Source organism: Anneissia japonica, unplaced genomic scaffold, assembly GCF_011630105.1.
Source record: "Anneissia japonica isolate Jap-2015-1 unplaced genomic scaffold, ASM1163010v1 scaffold3735_len701357_cov177, whole genome shotgun sequence".
NCBI classification, from domain to species: Eukaryota; Metazoa; Echinodermata; class Crinoidea; order Comatulida; family Comatulidae; genus Anneissia; species Anneissia japonica.
This window is the reverse complement of record NW_022723891.1, coordinates 158,659-179,501: the sequence shown is the minus strand read 5'-3', so window position 1 is coordinate 179,501 and position 20,843 is coordinate 158,659. Positions and strand designations below refer to the sequence as shown.

Sequence of the window (20,843 nt, the reverse complement as noted above, 5' to 3'; positions counted from 1 at the left end):
ACAGTATTATAAAAAAACTTTTAAGACATTGAGAAAGACAGTGGCGGTATTAGTGAGGGTGGGGAGGAGCAAGAGGAATTTTCTCCCCAGTTAATTTTCTTGGTCCCTATCCTCACCCCACCCTCCCCCACCAAAAGTAGAAGAAAAACTACAATATGAATTTTCTAAATATTAGTAGACTCTTGTGGGGGCTTCACCCTGGACCACTTTCAAGACATTTTGAGCAATGCACACCCTAGCATATTTCCACCTTAAAATTTTACCTTGCCAATTACTTGCACCCCCTCCCCCCTCACCCAGATTTCAGATGCTGGTGATGCCACTGGACAAATAACACATAAATTAAATAAAATGATTTACACATAATTCATAGCAGAGGTGGTGTAAAACAAATATGTTGTATATTTTTTTTCCATATGTTCTGTCATAATCAATTGTCTAAATATAAATCCAACAGTATGAATATGTTAATTTAATACATTTTAAAAAATGAATTGCTTACTATATAATTCAATGAGTTGTCTTGAAAATTTAGTTCGTTTAAAAACAAGTTAATCAAACATTTTTATTTGCTAATGAACCATCTGCTAAGCCCACCCCTTCCATAATTTTGCCGAGGTAAAAAAAAAAAAATGATAGCCAAGCATACAGAAGCAGGGTTGGGCAACAAGTGCTATGTAATTGACTAACATGTTTTGATTGGTCAGTTAAGCTTGATATAAAGTACCACACTTCTAGAATAGTTTTCAAAAACTTCTATGTGTGGTCTACTTACACCTCAACTTGAGGCTTCGCCACGGGTGCATGTTGATCAGTCAATTGCCAGTTACCATTGAGGGCAGCAGCAGCTGTTGCCGTCCCAGCTGTCATTAACGTCGGAGAATTTGGTGTGTGCATCATGGTTACCATAGAAACTGGAATCTATATGATAGAAACAGAGCATGCTATAAATAAATGAACACAGTTGATTGCAAATCATCGATCAAAATGCGAAATGTATGCCACTTTTAAAGATTTTTATTTTTTTTAATAATAAAAGGTTCTGTAATTTCCGTATGGAATTACAAATGATGACAACGTACATCAATCTTAAAGGAACAGATAAGAGCAGTTACATTTAGTGACGATATAAAATATTTGTTTGAAGAAAATGCAGTGGTTCTAAAGAAAAATATCAGATAAGATAATAATGATATAAATAATAATAATAATAATAATAATAATAATAATAATAATAATTATAATAGTAGAAAATAATGATAGTTATATTATTGAAAATAATAACAAAAATATATATAACATCATCTTATAAAATGCATTTCAAAACAAAATTTAATGACAAGAAAGATCAACGTTTCGGGTCCATCATGGAACCATTCTCAAGATCAAGTAAATTGAAAAAACTAAAAACAAAAATACCAATAATAATAATAATAATAATAATAATAATAATAATAATAATAATAATTATAATAGTAGAAAATAATGATAGTTATATTATTGAAAATAATAACAAAAATATATATAACATCATCTTATAAAATGCATTTCTCAACTTGCTAGCTGGATCCTTATTTTTCCTTTTAAATGCCGTATTGACTAATAGCCAGACTCTTATTTCCACTTGTACTTTACCGTGCTAGACTACTATTTTCCCCGTTTTTGCCAAAAACCTTACTTGTACTTCCTCAGCACAGTACTTACCACGTCAGACTCCTACTTCACCAATATTTACTTAGCTAGACATTTAACACTCCTCCCACCCCAATATTCATCTTGTTAGACCCCTATTTACCGAGTATTTACCTTCTCAGGACCCTGTTTCACCTGTAAAGTACTTACCTTCCTAGGCTATAGCTTTACTAGACTATGTTTTCAGTATTCACCATGCCAGACACCCACTTCCCCTGTACTTACATCTAGCATTTCTTTCGCCAGACGCCTATTTCCCGTAGAATTTACGTATTTCAAGACCTCTATTCTTAATCAAGTATAACACTATTCCACTTACAGCCGAGTTTGCCGGTAATGCCTGGGGTTTTCTAGAACTTGCTGCTGCCGTCGGTAGGCTTGCGGCTTGAGCGCCAGATGACTGCGCAAGGGCCCAAGGGTCAATCAGAGTTGCAGCGGCGGGATTACTTGAACTTAGAAGCACCGGCGATCCAATCTCCATCGAATGTCGATGATGGTTGTCCCGGTGCGATTTATTTTGCGAACTTAAAATGGCGCCAAATGAATGACGCTTCTGGGTTTTTTCTCTCCTGTGGGAAGAAAAAGAAATTGTAAACAATTTGTATAATTAATTGCTTTTTTTCTTTGTGCTATGTTCTCCATATCCACTAGAAAGTACTGTAGAGAAATTGTGTGAATCATTATACATTTGAAGTTTACCTTTGCAACATAAGAACAACAGAATAATGTACAGACTTAATGTGCACTACAATGTCAAGTCTAAAAAATATAATTGCCAATAAAACCCCCAGACACATATTAAATTAATTAATCTCCCTCAAAAACAAAAGAATGCATAAAAACCTCAGACATACAGATTTGTTTCCCATAAACCTACATACAAATGTCAATTAAAACAAATAAACCACTACACAGTATACAAACATAAAATGACCAACCACACAAACACCATAACATATACAATCTCACCACACAAAACATACCGATAGACATACATACACATTCAAACGTCAATAAACCCAAAGATAATAAACGCAAGTACACACAGAAATAGATGATACCTAATACGTCATCACTCCATTGACATATATTTTTCATGTGATGTATGGCAATAAAAACGTAAGGTACACATCCCAAGAAATGGCATCAACATGACGCGGTACTTTTTGGGTGACAGGAACAAAGCTTAATGATGTGATTATAATGTTTGGCCACTAGTTTTTAAGCACTACTTGTGAATAAACAACTTCGAGCAAGCAATCTAGATAGCTCTTAAGTACCTCATTAAACTATTCAGTACTTCTTTAACAGTTGCCCTATTTCGAAAACAGTCCTATTTCACAAAAACAAATTTTGAATTGCATTTGATTGAGTTGTTTTTTTACCTAGAATTGTCTGCTTTTAAAATTTACGCAAATAACTTCTTAATTTAGTTGACTTTTGACATTTATAGTTTGAGGTTTGTTTTATCAAGAATGGGTACATTAACTTGTCCCTCCAAATTTATAGGCCTACATATACATATAGGAGGAACAGTAGAGGTGACATTTAAAAGGTACTGTTCTTGACTGCATTCCATAAAATTCATGATCTTATTGCTGATTATCACAACATAAGTACTTCACCCTCCTGACCACTCGCTAGCACCGCCCCTGATTGGATATCCAGAAAAAGGAAAAGAAAGATTTCTATACTATTCTATATTCAATATTATTTTCTTTTTTGAATGATTCTAGTGCAGAATCTTAGATTTTAAGTGAACTTCCCAGTATAAAGAATTGAACATGTGACATGACACAACCTCCTACATTCAGCTTCCCAAATTGAACCGAGTATAGATTTGAAGATGCACAAGAGAATAACAAATTTCAAGGTTCACTTCTGTAAGACAGTGCGCTGAATAGTAAATCATTTCTGTGTTCAAGCTGGAAGCCAGATAGTAATGATAAAATTGAACAAGGGGCTAATAAAACCCCTTCCTTGGTTCGGTGCATACAGTGACAACAGTCATAAAAAAACTAAAAAATGCGGAGGTTAATAAATAATGTCTCAGTTTTGAAGTTGTAGGCATGAACTTGATATATCCATATTTTTGATATATCCATATTTTTAACAGATGTGAGACAATTTTCAAAGTATTTTAATTAATTTTTTTAAAGTTCTTTTTTATTTACCTATTTTACCATTTTGTTTCGTGTTAATTTGTTTTTACTAAATTTTTCCCTCTAATGCATCTTACTCAGAGGGAATGTATCATTATGTGAGAATATAACACATTTCGATAATGGATGTTCCACATAAACTTGTTTGAGTGAGATGCATTAACAATATATCTAATCAGTGGGTGTTAACATAAACTTAACAAATCGTGTTACTGTGAACTTTGGGAATGCTGACCTTTATACTAAATTGATCAAGAATAAAGGACAAAAAGAAGACATTTGATATTAAATTCATAGAATTTTAAGAACTTTGCTTTTGCCATTTAGGACCAAGAAATCATTCAAATTCCTTCTATTTATATGAATGTAAATGACTGATAAGATTAATATTATTGAAATTGATGTAGACATTCTATTAAATACAGTAGAACCCCTTTAAAGGGGACACTTTGGGAACCAAAAAAGTGTCCACTTAATAGGGTTGTCTCCTGAATATGGGTTGGCCTTAGAGTCAAAAGATATTTTTCCCTCATTTTATGGCCATAGTGTCCCCTTAATAGGGATGTCCCCTTAATAGGGATGTCCCCTTAATAGTGGTATGTCAAAGTGAGGAGATTCTATTGTACAGTATATGAAAACAACAATTAACAATAATAATATAACTGTAGCTTGATGGTTAAGATACTTTAACCATTCCAATCCGAGGGTCATGGGTTCAAATCCTATGACACCAGATTAATCCATTTCGTAGTTTGAACTGCGCATGCCCATATCCCAGGTTAATCAACATAAACATATGTTGTGTGTATGTCTGTTTATGTAATTTTAACTTGATATGGGCATGTGCAGTTCAAACAACGAATTGGCTATTGTTTTATGATGTGTTAAATAAGCTGCATGACCCTGAGATTTGTTTATGAAATATTGATCCATTCTCTATTTGCTGTTTAATAATGTGAAATAAATAAAAAAATAATAAAAAAAAATAAAATGTTAACATGAATTTTGATTTCTTTAAAAAAAAAAGTGGGGGAAGGGGGAGGAAAACCACAACACAGAATAATAACTACAGGGTACAAGTAGCATAATATAACATTACCTTCGGGTAACCTCTTGACTAGCTGTTGCTCCTCCATTTTGTACACTGCCATTACCGTTACTGGCTACATTCCCACTGCCAGAATCTGGTGTTGATTTTCTTGTCCACGTTTGACCAATTAAACTCTTGGCTGTAGAATTCATCTAGGAACACAACAACAGCAAGGAACAAGTTATGGAAAGGGGTTCACTGACTGAAATTAAATGTTTTTTCCCATATTTCTTGGAAATTCCCAGGTTAATGTCAGCGTTAATAATTAACAGCATAGTACAGAGTTCAAGTTCGCTGGATTCAAAGAAAAAAATATTGAATACAAAATTAAAGAAATATGATACATACTTTTTGTCCAAAAACATGTGCCAATAAAATGCTTATAAAAATTCTGACATACTAATAATATATTTATATAACTTTCAATCTTTTTTAGCATGTCTAATTTATAAAATGTTGATATTAATTTTAAACATAAAAAATATGTAAACATACATCAATCATTATACAAATAAAAAATAAAAAATAACTTTAATTGATAAATCATAAATACCTTGATTAAAGAAATAGATAACACCACTGTTATTTGCTTTCATTTGTAATTTGAGGCAGTCAGGCCAATATCATTTATAATTATTATTATTATATTATTATTATTATTACTATTATTATTTACCTCTACAAATGAGATTGGAAAGATGCCAATCTTGTCCCCCTTTTTTCCCTCAACCCAATTGTCATCGACTCGACGTATCACGTTTAGAATTTCATCCTGTAAAACATAATCAACACATTGATTAGCGAACTGAAAAAAAAAAAAATTACTGAAAATTTAAAAGCTTTTAAAGTATCGACCAAATCTTGGCAGGTGTAATACATTGTATTTTGCCAATCATTAGTTGAATGTGATACTATTCTCCATGCATCGCCATTCACTGACATACTTGTTAGTGATAGATAAAATGCATTCATTTCAGCGACTGTATTCGCTGACATTTTAGATGGTTAACGAATCTTTGATCTGTAGACCTACCTCTGTGTTAATACGTAGCACTGTATTTGAATATAAATGACATTTAACATTATCAAGCAATATCGTCATATTTCTATTTGATTTGAGTCTTAATTTTACAGGTAGAGAGATGAATTTTAAAAAATAGTTTGGTATATCAACATCGAAAGATAGATACACAAAGAGCAGATGAATGAACAGATGGAAAAATCATATTTAGAAGATAAATATACCATACTATAATACCGATAGATAGACACATAAAAATGCAATACATACAGTATGAAAACTAGGTGTGGCAGAAATACTAAAGTATTGTAAGATAAATAAGTGTTCTAAAAGTCGAACGACTTTCAATATATCTGTCTACTTTCAAACAAAAACACTTATGGGATTTAAATATATATACTGTTAACTATGCTTTTAAATCTCAAGAAAAAAAGTATTTCCTTAATAAAATATATAATGATTATTAAGGTACTTTGCCAGATAATTTGTAATTTAAATTCATTCTTGATAGAGTAAAGTATATAATATATCTCTCTGGTGTTTTTGAAACTCATTTAAACAACTTTTGCCTTTTTATCTATTAAAATTCTCCAATCAAATCTTCACCTTCAAAATACAATTCACAAACTCCAAACTGAATTGTCTGTGAAATGCAGACTGCAAATTTATGGTATTTCATTTAAACTAATATTCTTTGCGTTAAAGTTTAAAATATATTACTCTCATCCACTGAAGGCATACATAAAAAAATAAAAATAAAATAAAAATCAAAAACGTAATTTAAAAGATGAAAATGTTTGTTTATGACTTTCCCTGGAGTGAAATAAGAACAGGAAATGCTTTGGGGTTTGCGAGTTGTTATGGTAACACTTTAATAAGGCGACCTAGAACATGTTCATGTCCTAGATAAACATTATCGAAATTTCTGCCCTCGAGATGAAGAAACCGGAGAACAATAGTAAAATTTTGTTGCAAATGCCACCACAGCTCTGGAGGAAAAAATTGTTCTGATATGTTGTATGAATGGTTTTTCTATGACATGAAAGTGGTGAGATCCAGATTTTTGAATATTTAAAAACTGGTGGAAAGGTGGAGTTCCCAAATTTTTCGTCAAATACTGTACACTTTTTGTGTCTTATAAGAACCATTTGTACAATACATCAAATAATATTTTCCCTCTCTGAGCATGGCTATTAAAGGCCTTGCATGCTCTATGGAAAGTGAATATGATATGATATTAGTTTCTAAAAAAAATGGAAGGCTAAATTTGTTCTTCATATAAAATATTTAACATTAGTATGACAACAATACTCCAAAATTCAATTTCTCTTTGGGATATATTATTAATACAGATTTTTTTTCTCTTTAATGATTATTGTTTTTTGATATATATTGAATTTTTGTCTGCCAGACTCAACATTAATCTGGGTAGGAAAGCATATTCTAAAGTTGTATTGCATTGTACAGCTAAAGCAATATCAGCCAGGTAGTCTGGTATGCACCCCAATCTATCCTTTTGTACCCGGGTAGAATTCTAATTTGTATATGCTATAATTTGCTAAGTATAAGCCCGGGGGAAAAGAAGGGTAAGTGGTGCTTACTTTGAAATTCCCAGAAAATTATCGAGTGGGCTAAATACAATTCTGGCTGAAATCATTAAGAAAATTGCTAGGTTCAGCTTAAAAGACATTATATGCCCGTCGATCCTTTCACTTGCAATTGACAGGAGAAAATTAGTGTAGGTGTTGTATATGTTTGTTATTTGAAATGTTTTTATCCAGGACTGTAAAATTTGGCTTCTGGGAAATCAATAAGTCTGTTCAAATAATCTTCAATTTTAACGAAAGTCTAATTTAATAAATGCATATAATCACTCAGGAGAAAAGAATTAACTACTGTGCAACAAATTATTAATCAGTTGATAATTCAATAAAATAAGTTTCAGCAAACCAGATTTATACATTTAAAGGTGGTGTATATGTTTGTTAATATTTGAAATGTTGTTATCAAAGACTATAATATGTTGGCTTCTGCGAAATACATGCATATTAATAAGTCTGTTCAAACTAACTTCATTCTTAATGACAGTCCAATTTAGTAATGCAGCAACGTATGATTACTCAAGAGAAATGAACGAACTACCGTGCAACAAATTATTAATCAGTTGATAATCCAATAAAAATAAGTCTCAGCTACAAACTCGATTTACGGTTAATACATTTTGAATTATTAAACTAAGAGACAGGTCAGAAGGTTTTAGTGACAGAGTTGAATAACGATGACATTATTGATGATGACATCAGCAAAGATGAATAATGATCAGTCAATAATGACACCTTAAATGATAATAGAATCAATTATAGCACAATGATGGACTATTATGTCACTGTGAATGATGACATTATTGATGATGACATCATCAAAGATGAATAATCATCAGTTAATATTGACACTTTAAATGATAATAAAATCAATTATAGAGCAATGACGGACTATTATATCACTGTGAATGATGACATTATCAAAAAAATGAATAATCCTTGGTCAATATTTACACTTTAAATGATAATAAAATCAATTATAGCATGACATTGATGACTATTATATATGTGAATTAAAGACACATTTAAAGGGCAAGTTTCTGGTCTCTCTTTCCATCCTTGTTTTCGAGATGCATTCTTTTTACTATTATAATTTTTACTGTGTAATGGAGTTAAACAGCTTGCTGTAAACCTTGATGGTACTTCGAAGAAAACAATATTAAGTAAATGTCCATTGCTATTAACAACATTGTCATTATTAAAATTCTTTTAGAACTTTACTGTAAATATTTTATTTATAATTATTTTTAATCTTGAAAGTATATAAAAGTTACCACTCTGATTTAGCAGATACTATCATTTTTGGTGATGTTGGTGTTGTTGTTCATTGCAAATGGGAGTTTTTGCACGCTCATGAATACGGTATGCTTACGTCATTAAATTTTTAGACAGTCCTTTCCCCTACAGCAGATTATCTGTCACAAGGAAGAAGATTCATGCCTTTTGCATGAAGGATCATATTCAGATTAAACAGCATACCGTCATTCATATATTCATTATCGTTTTCGTAAGGCTGCGAAATCTCCCTATTTGCTGTTAACATTATTACTACCGGTAATACTACTTTTTAAAGATTTGCATGGCAAAAAGATATCCAATAAATCAGTTTAATTGCAACCATAAATTAATTATCAATATATCATTTATATTATTACCAGTATTACTTTACATTATTATTTTATAGAAAATAATTTTGTCTACTATACATAGCAAATCTATCCAAATTATAGCAGCCATCACTAATCACTAACAGTTACCTTTAAATGTAAATGAAAAATTCTAAAACTAAAACACTACTATTTTAATGATTCGTATCCAGCAGATAAAACCATGGACTTTGGAAAGACGAAGCACCATTATCATCCTAGAGAATTCAACGCATGTAATCTAGGGTTTGCTTGTTATCTGGATATGAAATGGTTGAACGCCCAAGGTAAGGCGAGGGTTAGAATTACTAGCTTAAGTAAGGCATGGATTTCAAAGGGTTTGAACAGCATGGTGAAGAATACCTAAGTAAGTATAAAGCCATGTATTAGCAATCATGCTTCATTATATTCCTTAATGGCTTTAATATTTGGTTCACTTAGCAATCTGTAATTCTACCAGTAGCGATTCGATTACACATTATTGTAGTTACTTATTGCCATTAAGAGATTTTTTTTTTATTCCTCATTGGCCTAAAGACGTACCGAATCATTGACTTGAAGTTTGTGACATACGGATCGATCGTACTGTACGAGAATCACACATAACGTGTGAGAATTGGCGAGTATAGTAAGCACGTACCGTGCCATTCGACCTCAGCTATAAGCCCAACCCTAGTACAGCCAACCTAACTTTTTTTTTTTGCACCTTGTGCACTTTTTAAGTGAATCTGTGCTCTACATTACTGGTATTTATAATTATTATTATCATCTTGAGTACGGTAATATTCATGCAAAATGTATGTGTAAGGTAATACCAGTATAGCTATACAACTGCATAATAAAGTATCAAGGCATTATTTTCATATTATAACGTTACGAGCACTCATCATTGTAATTTATAGTTCTACTGGTAAGCATGTATTTAAAACATGTTGCATTTAATGTATCTTTGTATTCAACTCATTCATTATATAGGTCCAAAGGAATCAATCATATATCCACAGTAAGAAAACTATGTATCTAAAATATGTATGTCATATAGTTTAATAACAACTAATTAATTATACATGATATTAGTGATCAATTTTATGACTACAGTATATATAAATTATATTATGCAGTATTTTATTTAAAATATTAATCAGTGTTCCTAGAAACATGAATGACTGAATCAATATACTACTTAAGTATCGTATAACTTTAATGGCGATGTGTATCATGAAATATGCTTGGATGAGACTAGACAATCACATGGTAATAAGTATTAAAGAAAGGATTTTCGAAAAATTTCATTACATTTTTACTATATGTATTGATTGTAGAATTCTTAATTTAAAACTGATTAAATGTATACGTACTGCTATGATTTGTTCCAGGATCTTCAGACAACATTAAGCTGGGAGCTAGATGTTGTTAGCCACACTATTCGGGCTTGAATAGAAGATCTATTGATGATTGATAGTGGAACGAGACGTAGCAGTACGTATATATTTAATTTGTTTTAAATTAAGACTACAACCTATGTAAAATGATAATTTGTTTAAACTTGAGCCAAATACAAAATAAAAATTAAATTTCAATATAAAGTAAAATAAATTATATTTTGTATACTACTCATTTTGATGTTTATGAATGTATGTTGTGTGGATCTGCATGCCTGCAAATATGAATAAATACAAAATAAAAGAAAAATATATCAAGGCTGTGCCAAAAACAGTAACAAACCTTGACAAACGACAGACAGTCTTTGTCATCTTTCTCTTTGACATCAAAACTATAGAGGGCCTTGCACTGTGGTGGCGCTTTTGGCAGTGGATTTACAACTTTGACATAGGCTGCTGGGAAGAAACCGACTTTGCCATTCAGTTCCCCCAAGTACCAGTTTTCATCGATTCGCTTGCGTAGGATCACCATGTCACCTTTGTTAAATGACAAATCACTGTAAGAAAAAACAATGTGTGTTAATTCATCATCTTAAGATCTGTCTAGATTACCAAATTTCCTTTGACAAAAACATTGTTGTATGCCCATATATGAGGTGGTATAGACCCTCCATCTGTTAATAAGTTTCTCCCTGGGCCCAATTTATTTCAAATTCCTGGATTTGCCACTAACTACAGCATACAATTTGTTTGATTCTGCCATGACAAAGTTCTTGGTGAAGAGCTATTCATATTTATTAAATTCAATATTTTCAAGATGTCTAGCTTTAACCGAGAGTCTATTAACCTCAATCCACCACATATAGCACATTTAATAAATCAGAAATGTAAACTTCCCAATGTAAACATATACACATTTCCCATTTATTCTACCACCCAACCACGTATATTTTTATTCATCTGGGTTTACCTTCTCATGAAAATCAAAGTTAATTACCAATCATAGGTGACAATGTTTACAACAGGTATAAACATATGAACAGTTTTTGCTGGTTATTGACAAGTGTTTAAATGGAGGTGTGATTTAAAAGCAGCGAGCAGGGACAAAAGGTCATTGAGTAATTCGTTCCCATCATCTTTAAAGAAGAAAGCGAAAGAGGAAAGCTTTTTAAAGTTCCTAGCTTTGGGCTAGTAGCAGCTTGAAAAGGTTATGATCCCAAGTAAAATATTACTTGCGATTAACAACCTTTAAAGGTATGATCTCAAGGAGAAAAAAAATTACTAACCAGCTCAAGTAAAATATTTATCAAAGGATAATAGTCAAACATTACAAGCACAAGTAAAATATTGGTTAAACATTAGCCAATGTTATACTTATACATCAAGAGACTAAAAAAATGTCTTACGAAATTCCCTAAAGCAGCAAAACCTCACTAGCTCAAGTAAATATTTATTGAAGGACTTAGTTCAACCAAAAATGTACTTTAACATTTGGGCAAACAATAATACTCTAGCCCAAGTGAAATATTATAAGTCTAGTTGCATCTACTTATACCACCATTTTCTTTATGCCATCTGATTGACTGACTTGGCAGAGTACAATAATTGTACTAGAATCTGTGTAGACACAATAAGAAGTAGTCTAGTTATGAAGGTAGACATACTTCAATTTATCCTTTTAGATAAATGTTAATAGCCTAAATTAAATGGTTGTGGATCCAGGAATTTGAAATTGGGAAGGGGTGGGGGTGGGGTGGGGTAAATGGCAACTTTACGTACGAAGGGCCTATAACTACCTCAAAGTTAGAGCCGAGGTATGAAATTTTGCAAATTTCTAAATTGCCTGAAAATGGTAATTTATAATTAATTAATTATTAATGGTAAGTAATTTTTGATATGTTGTAGTTGACTGATTTCTCTAAGACACTAACCGTTCCCAAGTTTTTCTTCAATTATGCTTGTTGTGTCTAAGAAAAATCAGTTCTACAACATATCCAAAAATGTTTTCCTCCAAGCCTTGCTTTGAATTTAAATGATGTGTTTAATTTGTTGACCAAGTATTACTAAGTAAAATATTACAAGACTAGTCAACCTCTTGGTTGAACTTTACTATAGCCTAAATGTTACTATATTTATCATGAGATTACAAAATTGTCTTATATAATTCCCAAAAAATATAACAATACATGCTATAAGACCTACATATGAGCTAGTGCCTTAGATCACATTCCCATTATGATATCAGATGCCCTTGGGAAACTTCTCTGGAATAAACTAGATATAATTTGTGTATGCGGATGATCTTGAATCTCTGTTACAGTCTTTCATGAGGTTTAATCTCCAAGGAACATTAGATAATGATGTACTATACAATAAGTCGGTCTATCCATGTAGGCAACGTAAGTGTTCTCCTCAGACGAGAAATATAATACAGCCTGGTGATTGATAGGGTATATGACATCATTTTACACCTGTCTAGTATATTTCAAAGGTTTAGTGAACTTCCTTACCAGGGTTCCTGGGCATCGTATTTGAATAAGGCTTCGGCACAGGGCTGAGGTGTTGTGGAATTCTGAAATGATAAAACATTAATTAATTAATAATTTGCTTTTCCGCAGTAATTCTTATTACAAAATGTTATAATACTGGATACTCAGTACGCTCTCAAATGAATTTCTTACAAGTGATTCAGGTGGGAATTGAACCCACAACCTCCAGATAACAAGCCTGGTATCTTAACCACTAGGTCACCGAGCCTGTACTTAGTGGTTAGTATGGAATCCGATTCCCAATTAGCAGTGTATATAATTTAGAAAAGTAGAACAGAGCTGTTGCATTGGGCTAAAGATGCTTACCTTCCAATCAGAGGGTAATAATCTAGTGGAAAGTGAGTTTTTCACACTCGTAATGATACCTTGAATATCACATACCATTCTATGAGTGGTAAATCTTTCGATGTACGATGAAAATTACAAATAAACCCAATGCTGAGGCTATACGTGTGTATTATGAGGCTTAGAAGTGTGGTACTATATGACAATGAATACTTCTAGATTTGAACCCAGAACCCTGGAAATAGAAGGTGAGTACTGTAACCATAATACCATATCTCCCAATGCAACAAAATGACCAACTTCATTTAAAAATTGTGAAGAGTTAAACATTAAATCAAAAACAATTTTTTTTTTTCGCATGATATGAAAAATCACAGAAAAAAAAATCATAGTATATTCATACAGGCTTCATGTTTTATGCAAATATGTTGACACTTGTTCCTGTAAATTTTAAAAATTTATTTGTAATGTTTACACTCCTTTTTTCTTTTTCACATCATCTTCCTCTCTCTTATCATCAATATATCCCATCTGATCATCTTCTTAATTATCTTAGTCAACATGAGTATCAAGTACCAAAATCTAATTACAAAATTGACAATTCATCATAATGTAGTGATAATTAACAACCATTCATAATTTGAAAAATAGTACAGTGTTGGGCAATCTAGATATGGGGAGAAAGTTGTTGTATAAACTCAGAACATCCAGGATTACTTTTGGGTTGTTCTCTGTTATTTTATGGGTTAGTATAATAGGATAGTTTATTTATACCATCTACTGTTTTGTTTGTATTGATGGGTGTTTCTTTGAAATGGATAATATAAACTATTAAAATCTTATTTGTTAAGTAAATCATAGACAGGTAACCTACGGTATATATACAGTACATAAAACTAATAGATACTGACGCATACTAAAATTATATTTGATAATTGAGATAAAGCCTGTTTTAAAATGACAGTGGGCAACCAATTAACTGTGGCTATAAATACACATTTATTATCTCTTGCATTTATTTAGTACTCACCACACACATATTTATGACATATCTGATAATAATCGGTGGAACTCATTTACAGACAGACGTAACTAGGTTGGGATTTATTGGGTCATGGAATGTAACGATTTTGAATCCTAGGAATCTGCTAAACAAGATGAACATTTCAAATTAATATATATCAATTAATTTCAAGTTTTTAAAAATTTAGTCATCTTTTAATTGCTTGTATGTGTGATTAAAAACTTGATTCAAACATGATTATTGGGATTCCCATGATTAAAGGGATTCCTGAAAGCTAAGTTGCCAGCAGAATGTTTCTCCACTCAAAGCTACAGGCCTAGCTGTTTGGATCAAGAAATTACTAACAAAAACTAGTTTTATTTCACATTAGAATTTATTGGATCATTGAATACAGTTCAGTACAGACCTAAAAAATGTTGTTAATGTCAATTTTTAAAAAAAAAATGTTTATTGCCACCATGTAAACACAATTTTTGGACATCCATAGTGATATTGTAATTCTGTTTATTAGCGTTTGATTTTTAGTTTAGTTTTTAATTTCTGTTAGTAACTTTTGGTAATTTTTAAAATTTTATCATGTAGATGGGTGACAGGCATTTTGGAACCTGGATGTTTTTATGACGCTATATGGCAGGTGCTTCAAAATCTGGACATTTCGTAACCGAGGCATTTCAGGCCTCAAAATGTCCAGGTTGAGAGGTACCAGTGGTGGAGTCTAGGTTACAAAATGTCAACATTTCCATATCGAATATTTGTATTAATTGTATTTTTGGTTTTCTTTAAGTTGTTCAATTAAATAATTTGTTAATTTGTTGCTTCTCCTACACAGACTTGTAGAATAACAAATCTAGTTGAAACAATTTTTTCCTTTGTTAAAATAAAGCTTATTATTATTATTATTATTATTATTATTATAATATAGTAAAAGATATTTTCAAAACAACTTTAATATTGCAAGTTAAGAAACATCAGAGGAATTTAAAATTTTGGTTCATTATTATTTTATAATTACTTTTATGTATTTTTTAGTACGTGGTGTGAGTTATGTGTATGATTTATAGCTAGTGTAATTTTTCATTAATTTTTTCCTTATTCACGCAAGAATTTTTTGGGTCACAGTAGTAATAGTTTTGAATATGAGTATTTTACCAATTTCCCAACAAAGTTTAATATAGCAATTAAAAAACATCACAGGAATTTTAAGTTTTTGATTCATAATCATTTTATAATTACTTTTTATGCAGTTATGAATATGATTTAAAGCTAGTTTCAGTTTTCAATAATTTCACATGTTCACTTCACTTAACAATTTATTAGGTCAGAAAATGAAACTATTTTGAATAAAGCAATTTACCAAAAACAAGTTTAATAATTCAAGAGAAGATACATAGCCTTAACAGAAACTTCAAGTTTTTGAATATTTCATTATCGGTTTATAATTACTTTTATGGATTTTTTTGCAATGGGGTGTTTTTGTATAAATGATTTGCAGCTGGTGTCATTTTTCATTAACTCGCTTGTTCACGTAAAACTACAGAACGTGTTTGGTATTACAGCACATAATTATGTAATGAAATTCAATTCTAGAATTGGTTTTGAAAACGCCTACTGAGAATTGTTCAAAAAACCTTTACAAATATATACTTTGATAAAATTATAAATATATTATTTGTAATTAATAAACTGAAAAATTTAAAACAATATATTTAACCAACCTCTACAAAGTATACATTTGTGTTGAATTGAGATTAATATAGTACGGTAATCGAAATATTAAGTTCGAACTTACAAACGTATTGTTGAAAAAATGGATTTTTATTATTTTTAAAAATTGCAATTTAATAGTGACTTAGTTCACCCCTCAAACTTGTTTAATTAAATGTATTTTTTTTCTATTATGAAATTGTTTGAAAAATAAATGTTCTTTTGATTGATTGAACAAACTTAATTTCAATTACTCAATGCTATACTTCTAATATTGAATGAAAATCCCCTCCCCATCCCACTGGTTCACTACTATGTCTCAGCAAGTCTGGGCCTAGACACCTACATTAAATTTTTTATGAAAAATCACAAAAATGATGATCATCATAAAATCATGGTTCTGTTTCTGGTGCGTTACAGCATAAACGATTCAGTAGGGAGGGTTGTGACTGAGCTTCACGTAAAAACATGTTTGAGTTTTTTTTTTAAATCAATTAATATACATATTATTCCAACATCTAAGATAGAGTTCTTGTCCCCAATACATGACGTATTATATGTGGCAAAGACCAGCCAAACCAGTCACTCGTCGCAAATCGTGTTTCAGAGAAAATAGCCAAAATATGCTGGAATGTCAAATTTAAAAAAATTTATTTTATTGCACTACAATACACTTTATATATTTATACATCATGCTATCCTGTTATTTTCCCCATTTTCAATGTGACAACAACAATTTTTAAGGATTTCATGATAGTTTCTGCATGAGAAAATGCCCGAAATCATAAACTTTGAAGGCTGATTTTATTATTATTATAATATAGTAAAAGATATTTTCAAAACAACTTTAATATTGCAAGTTAAGAAACATCAGAGGAATTTAAAATTTTGGTTCATTATTATTTTATAATTACTTTTATGTATTTTTTAGTACGTGGTGTGAGTTATGTGTATGATTTATAGCTAGTGTAATTTTTCATTAATTTTTTCCTTATTCACGCAAGAATTTTTTGGGTCACAGTAGTAATGGTTTTGAATATGAGTATTTTACCAATTTCCCAACAAAGTTTAATATAGCAATTAAAAAACATCACAGGAATTTTAAGTTTTTGATTCATAATCATTTTATAATTACTTTTTATGCAGTTATGAATATGATTTAAAGCTAGTTTCAGTTTTCAATAATTTCACATGTTCACTTCACTTAACAATTTATTAGGTCAGAAAATGAAACTATTTTGAATAAAGCAATTTACCAAAAACAAGTTTAATAATTCAAGAGAAGATACATAGCCTTAACAGAAACTTCAAGTTTTTGAATATTTCATTATCGGTTTATAATTACTTTTATGGATTTTTTTGCAATGGGGTGTTTTTGTATAAATGATTTGCAGCTGGTGTCATTTTTCATTAACTCGCTTGTTCACGTAAAACTACAGAACGTGTTTGGTATTACAGCACATAATTATGTAATGAAATTCAATTCTAGAATTGGTTTTGAAAACGCCTACTGAGAATTGTTCAATAACCTTTACAAATATATACTTTACTATACTATATAAAATTATAAATATATTATTTGTAATTATTAAACTGAAAAATTTAAAACAATATATTTAACCCACCTCTACAAAGTATAAATTTGTGTTAAATTGAGATTAATATAGAATGGTAATCAAAATATTAAGTTCGAACTTACAAATGTATTGTTGAAAAAATGGATTTTTATTATTTTAAAAAATTGCATTTTAATAGTGACTTATTAGTTTTTATTATGAAATTGTTTGAAAAATAAATGTTCTTTTGATTGATTGAACAAACTTAATTTCAATTTAGTAGGGAGGGTTGTGACTGAGCTTCACGTAAAAACATGTTTTTTTTTTTTTTTTTAATCAATTAATATACATATTATGACTTAATAACACATGTATTATTTACTACAAACTAGATGAATTTATTCCAACATCTAAGATAGCGTTCTTGTCCCCAATACATGACGTATTATATGTGGCAAAGACAAGCCAAACCAGCCACTCGTCGCAAATCATGTTTTAGAGAAAATAGCCAAAATATGCTGGAATGTCAAATTTAAAAAAAATTATTTTATTGCACTACAATACACTTTATATATTTATACATCATGCTATCCTGTTATTTTCCCCATTTTCAATGTGACAACAACAATTTTTAAGGATTTCATGATAGTTTCTGCATGAGAAAATGCCCGAAATCATAAACTTTGAAGGCTGATTTCTCGTACATTGTTCTTTAAACAGCCGTATGTTTAAACGCTTCTTAAAAATAAATATAGAAACGCTTTTAAGAATTTTACTAATTCAGGAGCAAGCTGAATGGATAATGATGGTGATGATGAATATAATGCTGATGACAATGATGATGATGATGACAATGATGAACAGAATTTTGGTATTATAAGGCATTATAAAGTTCCATTACGATCTACTAATAACCAGATAAAAAAAAAAAACTTCTTTCATGATTGAAAAAAACTTTTTTTTTAAAAAGTTCATCTTAATATTGTTGCCACGACTTCCATTACATGATTATTATTTGTAGTGTCCTTTTCTCCGTTCTTCAATTAAGTCCTAAATTGATTGGAATAATTAAATGAACAGAAACCTCTTAAATTTCAAAGCTTAATACGTTACTCTTCTTTATCTTTCACATCACGATCTCCTCCTCGGCAATTTTCAACATCACAATTTACGTCTTTTATTTCCTCATCATTAAATTTCTTAACAGCTTTCTGTCTACACTGCAATCGCTTTCAAAGAATTCGCTCGTTTTTAAATATTTTTATAATCAAGCTTTGACAGATTAAATTTATATGTCTATTTTAATAAAATAAAAATCCTTAAATAAAACTGCTTTTTAAAAGTAAAATTATTATCAGTTATGAACAATCTTAAGTCTACCTTCATGCATCTTCAACAAAAAATGCAAAAATGCTATATTATTGATCAAGTGATTGGCCGAGACACAATACATAGCCTCATTTGCTTATCTATGTGCTAGAATGCATGTACAAATATAAATATCAGGAGATATCTATTCTATGATTGGTTGTAGATGCATGTTGACAATTTGATTAGAATGTGTTATAATACGAATTATAATACGTGATAAAGACGGCCACTTTAAATGCATTAAGTTATATCTATTGCAGGAATAAACCCCAGGCTGTAGATCAATCCATTACTCGAACTGCTCTCCGACAACGTGTGGCCTAGCTTGTCAATTAGGAGACAGTTTAAGCCTGAGGAGAGATGCTCCCACATGGACAGGGGGCCCTAAAGGTGGACAGCCCGGAGTGATCCTAGGCCTAGTGTTTGATGGATCTTGTCACTACTGGCTCGTCTTTATATGCTCGTAAATTACAGCAAATAAATACTAAGTATTTAGCTTCTGTTGACGACAAGTAATTACAACTTCTAGTTTACACGATATAAGTGCATTTTGCATAAGGATAAACAAAACAAAATTACTATAGAGTTTCTCATGCATACATTTTCTCTGCCTCACCAATTTTTTTTTTTTTTTACTTCCATTATTTTACGAAATGCACAAAACTCTGGATACCTCACATCAGTAAAATTCCTGGGGATACATAGGTATGGTATTAATCATATCTAGTGCTTCTCTTTTATTTTGCTTTCAATGTATCTTCTTGGTAAAAGTGAGAAAGTAGTAGTTGTTTCCAACTGACCATCTTGGATTTGCCCTCATTCTTTTTTTAAAAAATATTTTAGGATGAGAAACTACTTTTTTTTGTAACTTCGCCTAAACAAGTAATTTTACAATCCACAATTTCAATTAGATAAATTAATATTCATTTAATTATTTTGTTATTATTTAATTAGTTTTCATAGTTAATTTTAAATAATTTCATTTAAATAAAACTAGTATACTATGCTTCTTTTTTATTTGTTGGTGTAAAGATATCTATTCAAACTGTACATCTTAAATACTACAGTTTTTCTAAGTTATTCATTTTATAAATTAAGTAAGTGAAATTACATTATAAAATATTAGGTCAAGCATTGGCGATTGAAAATCAAATTAAATAAATCAACAAAACTCAATCAACAGCAATAAATATGATAATTAGTCAATAATAATATTTAGTAATAGCATGATAAAAAGTAAAATAAGACAAAATACATTAAATATGTAGCACTCAGCTATATTACGGTGTAATAATGGAGTTCTTGCTCTGACTGTCGAGGTTTCCTTGAAACAGCCTCTTATCTCAAAAAGTACTATCATGAACTAGGGACGTCTATAGAATGCAGTTTCAAGGTTTGGCCTCTCATCGAATTGTAATAGGGCGCCCCCTATCTTGTGGTAGTGCTTCGCTTTGCTTTTCATTGTGTGTATGTAATATAAGGATGGTGGACCTCTTTCAATTCTATACTTTTGGTTATGTTAGCATTTAGCTTTACAGTAATTCTCGCTTAAACACAGGATATTCCAAGAAAATGTTTACATTGTTTAATTCTCTCAGAAGTCTAATCAGTTTAGTTAGGGAAAGCTGGTCGAAATATCCTCGGTGGTTTATTCTAGGCTACATCTGTTGAATCACAGGTTTAGACCTTGGCCTACAGCCAGGCATCGATAAAAGTAATCCGATAAAAAAGTATCAAAAATAAATGTGAAATACCTATTA

The 20,843-nt window shown here is 30.7% G+C and overlaps 1 protein-coding gene across 1 annotated transcript in view; it reads right to left on the bottom strand.

Moving 5' to 3' along the window:
- The window catches only part of LOC117112391 (E3 ubiquitin-protein ligase SH3RF1-like), a 114,595-nt gene that overhangs the window by 9,238 nt on the left and 84,514 nt on the right, over positions 1-20,843 (bottom strand). Inside the window, exons 2-7 of the mRNA XM_033255463.1 lie at positions 13,105-13,166; positions 10,938-11,151; positions 5,621-5,716; positions 4,954-5,096; positions 2,012-2,261; positions 776-921 (exon numbers count right to left, since the gene is read on the bottom strand). Coding sequence (XP_033111354.1) covers positions 776-921; positions 2,012-2,261; positions 4,954-5,096; positions 5,621-5,716; positions 10,938-11,151; positions 13,105-13,166 — 911 coding nt within the window. The remainder of the gene's footprint in view (positions 1-775; positions 922-2,011; positions 2,262-4,953; positions 5,097-5,620; positions 5,717-10,937; positions 11,152-13,104; positions 13,167-20,843) is intronic.